At 28.1% G+C, this 4,429-nt stretch overlaps 1 protein-coding gene across 1 annotated transcript in view; it reads left to right on the plus strand.

Annotated features, from left to right (window-relative positions):
* Positions 1 to 2,275: 2,275 nt before the first annotated feature.
* Positions 2,276 to 4,429, plus strand: part of LOC105112730 (ankyrin-3-like) — a 9,811-nt gene continuing 7,657 nt past the window's right edge. The window contains exons 1-3 of the mRNA XM_011008546.1: positions 2,276 to 3,041; positions 3,136 to 3,689; positions 3,796 to 3,881. Of these exons, the coding sequence (XP_011006848.1) occupies positions 2,405 to 3,041; positions 3,136 to 3,689; positions 3,796 to 3,881 (1,277 nt within the window). The 5' untranslated portion in view covers positions 2,276 to 2,404. The remainder of the gene's footprint in view (positions 3,042 to 3,135; positions 3,690 to 3,795; positions 3,882 to 4,429) is intronic.

The raw sequence follows: 4,429 nt of genomic DNA on the forward strand, positions 1-4,429 counted from the left end.
GCCTAAACACCACTGTCATCCCTTTTGATTCAATGCTTTTCCTCTTGTTTTTTTTATTCAATGATTGGGATGGTCAATGTATGGCTTTACATCCGGTTTGTTTTTAAGTTATAAAAATATTTAAAAAAAATTTAAATTTTTATTTTATTATTTTATTAATTTTAAATTAATATATTTTTAATATTTCTAAATTATTTTGAAATGTTGATGTAAAAAATAATTTAAAAAAAATAAAAAAAAAATTATTAACATGTATTTTGATACAAAAAATTATTTAAAAAATAATCACAACTATATTTCTAAATAAATTTATATATAAAAATATAAAATTATGGGAATTTCGATTCCTTATTGATATTAATATTGACACATAGTGCGCAACTCGGTGAACTAACTAATTAAGATTACTAGAGATAAAATAAAAATAAAAATAGAAATTGTCATATAATAATTAGTAATCATAACTAATTTTCGAAGCTTCTAAATAATATATATATATATATATATATAACAATTTTTATTATTATATAATTAAATAAATAAATAAATAAATATATCTATGAAATCAAACACCTTCATCCCATCCCTCCTCTAATTTGAATCAATAAGGTTAACAAGGTTAATAAATTCTGATCAATTATCTTCACAATATCCCCCTCTAATTTGAATTAATAAGGTTTTCAAGTTCAAGATATTTGCTTTAAATTTGTGATGATATCAAAATTATAAAAAAATTATTTTAATATATTTTCAAATAAAAAAATATTTTAAAAAATAATTACTATCTAAATTTAAATTATCTCATTAATAATCTCTTTAACTATCAATTATAATAAGAAGGTAAAAGAGAATTTTGAGAGATATAACTTAATTTTATATCTTAAATTTATTTTTTTTAAATAACTAGTTTGAAAAACAATAAACATTTATGTTCATTAATTTAAAATCCTTAAAGAATTAGTTGAAATGTATTTAAGGAGAAGAGAACATCTGCTTTTCTCCCTGCCCCGGGATTCCGAGTGTTCGGATAAGTCAGTATATTTTTAAAAAATATCGCTTATGTTCCACACAATCAATCGAAATGAGTTCTACACTTTAAAAATTGACAGCTATTCTCTTGTCCCGATTTTGGAAATCAAAGATCCGAGTCTGGAAGAAGTACCTTTCTTGCATCTAAGAGACACATCCATCTGCATCTACATGGACCGAATCCAACACAGACCGAGTCCATAAAAGACTTAAGACTAGCAAGTTGCATAGACTAAGACTTTTTTTTTAATGTTTTTTTATTTCCTTTTTCCAAACGAAAGCGATTTCATCCAATAATACTTCGCTAGCATTGTCTGAAAATTCAGCATCTGTGGCTTCTTTGACGACCTGGTCAGACAATAGCCAAAAATATAAAAGGCAGACTCGGAGGTAATTTAATTTACCCAAAACAGCTTTGGTAAAGGAAACATTAAACACTACCAGTAGATTTTTAATTGAGAAAATTTGAGGTTACGGTTTATATTATCAATAACTTAAGAATAAATACTAATAATTAATAATTTAATTACAGCTTATCATCATGCATCCTGATGGCATCCCAGTACAGATCCCTCCACTTCTCAAACTTCTTTTGTATGTTGTCAGCTTTAAAAAGTTAATTTAATAAACACCTAGGTCATTTTCCTCTTCATTCTCACCGAGGTTACTATGAAAAATAAAAAAATATATTATTTTAATATAATTTCAAATAAAAAATATTTAAAAAACAATTTTTACATAATCTATTAACTCTACAGAGAAAAAACGAAAAGAAGACGCCCTTACATTTGTCTCAAAATCAGTTTCTGACATATTGTTAGGAGTGCTCGACACGTTTGTTTAGATAGTTGACGAAGTCTTAGTTCGTTATTTGACACTATCGTTTGACTTGATTTTAAAGTGTTATATATTTGTTTTTTTAATTATTTTCTATTTAAAAATATATTAAAATAATTTATTTTTTATTCTAAATTATTTTAAATATAACACATTAAAATAATTTAAAAATATTAAAGAAAATTAAAAAAATAATTTTTTAAATATAAAAACAAATATTTTTTTTGTAACCGTAGGTTTCTAAATTAATTTACACGAATTTTAACTAATTTTTTTAAGACTTGAAGTTAACTATAAGATAAATTTTTATTAGCTTTATAATTTATGACACGAACAGGTAATATCTAAAGAATATATTAGATACAAACATGCTAATATAATTCTCATTTTCCTCCTTTTCTTTCTCTTTTCCTTTTCCTTATCTAGATGCTGCTATAACCATGGCCAAGGCTGCTCTCTCCTTCTGGTCTATTTAAATTAGAAGTCCAGCTGTCTGATACGTATAGCTGATTCAAGTAAAATAACATTTTCTTTCGCTATGTCTAGCGTAGCAATAAACATAGCTCAAAACTCGATTCCGAGAGATCACATGCCAAATACAAAGATAGATAGCAAGTTATATGAGTGTGTGAAGAAGGACAACATTGAAGAATTTGAAAGCCGCATCCAGCAACGTTCAACAAAGCAGCTTGTGACTCCCTGTGGGAACTCATTACTTCATGTAGCTGTAAGCTATGGAAGTGACAATATTACATCTTATCTGGCTCGAACGTTTCCTTCTCTAATCACCATCCAAAACAGCCAGAAGGACACAATCCTTCATCTTGCTGCCAGAGAAGGAAAGGCCAGTCATACAATTAAATCTCTTGTGGAATTGAATCCGAGCTTGATCAGGAAGAAAAATACAAAGGGAAACACTCCTTTGCATGATGCAGTGATCACCGATAACAAAGAAGTTGCCAAACTCCTAGTGTCCAGCTATCCAGAAGTGGCCTATTACAACAACAATAATGGCAAGTCTCCTTTATATCTGGCAGTTGAGAACGGCAATAAGAAAAAGATACTTGATGATCTCTTGAAAACGGAAGTTTCGTTCCCTATAAAAAGTGAAGATGGTGATGCCGTACCAAAAGGAAAGTCCCCTGTTCATGCTGCCATCAAGCAACGTAACAGAGGTGATCACAATTTCATTACTCACTAGAAACTGAATTACATACAAACAATTGTTGCAAAGCTATCATCTTTATATTCATTTGGTTTGATTTTCAGATATTTTGGAGAAAATTGAAAAGGAAAAGCCAGAGCTATTACGTCTCACCGAGGAAGAGTTGGGAAATTCACTGCATTATGCATCATCCATAGGTTTTCTGGAAGGAGTTCGATTCCTATTAAAGAAGTTTCACGATGGTGCTTATGAAACAAACCTTGAAGGCAACTATCCTATCCATCTAGCATGCAAAAGTCAGTCTGTTGATATAGTGAAGGAATTTCTTGATATGTTCCCATATCCAAAAGAATTCCTCAATAAGAAAGGGCAGAACATTCTTCATGTAGCGGCCAAATATGGAAATGGCAATGTGGTTAGGTATATACTCAAACAGGACCGGAAGCCCGACGCACCGCTGCTAAATGCGATAGATGAGGATGGAAATACACCTTTGCATTTGGCAGCAAGGTATGGCCATTGCATGGCTACATTTCTTCTTGTGAGTGACAATCGCGTTGAACGTTTCATTGTTAACAATAGCAATTGGACACCATATGAGTTGGCTGAAGAATTTTCCGAAAGAACTGAAGAGATATACATAAAAACAGATGAAATGGTATGCTATTAATTTGATCATCATTTATCGAGCTACAAAATTCTATATATTTTAGGAATGTTTCTGTTTTAATATTTTGGTATCTGGGCTTCCTCTTTGTTGCCAGCGTGCCAAGGAACGAAGGCAGTTTGATTCAAAGAACACTACCCCTGCGCCCGAGATCAAGGTATTTACGTTTATGATTATGATAAGGTTTTTTTTATTTAAGAAACAATGTTTTTTATAAAATACTATCCAAAAAAAGAGAGGATGGATTAATTAAAAAAAAAGTTTTTTTATTAAATAGATATCTTTTATATCTTTATTTCAATAAAATCATGAAAACTTTTGTCCATATTTATTATTTTAATTGCTTTTAGGTTTTTATGGAATAAAAACATAGCTAAAAAAAATATATTTTTTTAAAGAAAATCATCAATTCATTATTCTTTTATCTTTTAATTAAAACTTATTTATAAGATTATGATTGGTTGTTATTAAAAAAAACAATTTTATAAAAACATTACTAAAAAAAATGGAACGTATTAATAAGGAAAATGGTTTTGATTAAAAAAATATAGATACCTTTTTTATTTTTATTTCAAATCAATTTAAATTATTTTTTTATCCTATAGAATTTAAATTATTTATGAAAATTAATTTTTATTGTCATATAATTAAATAAAAAGAATTAAAATATCTCTCAGCACGAGATAAAAGATCTTTAATATATATATATATATATATATATATATATATAT

This window comes from Populus euphratica, unplaced genomic scaffold (assembly GCF_000495115.2).
Source record: "Populus euphratica unplaced genomic scaffold, PopEup_1.0 scaffold360.1, whole genome shotgun sequence".
NCBI lineage: Eukaryota > Viridiplantae > Streptophyta > Magnoliopsida > Malpighiales > Salicaceae > Populus > Populus euphratica.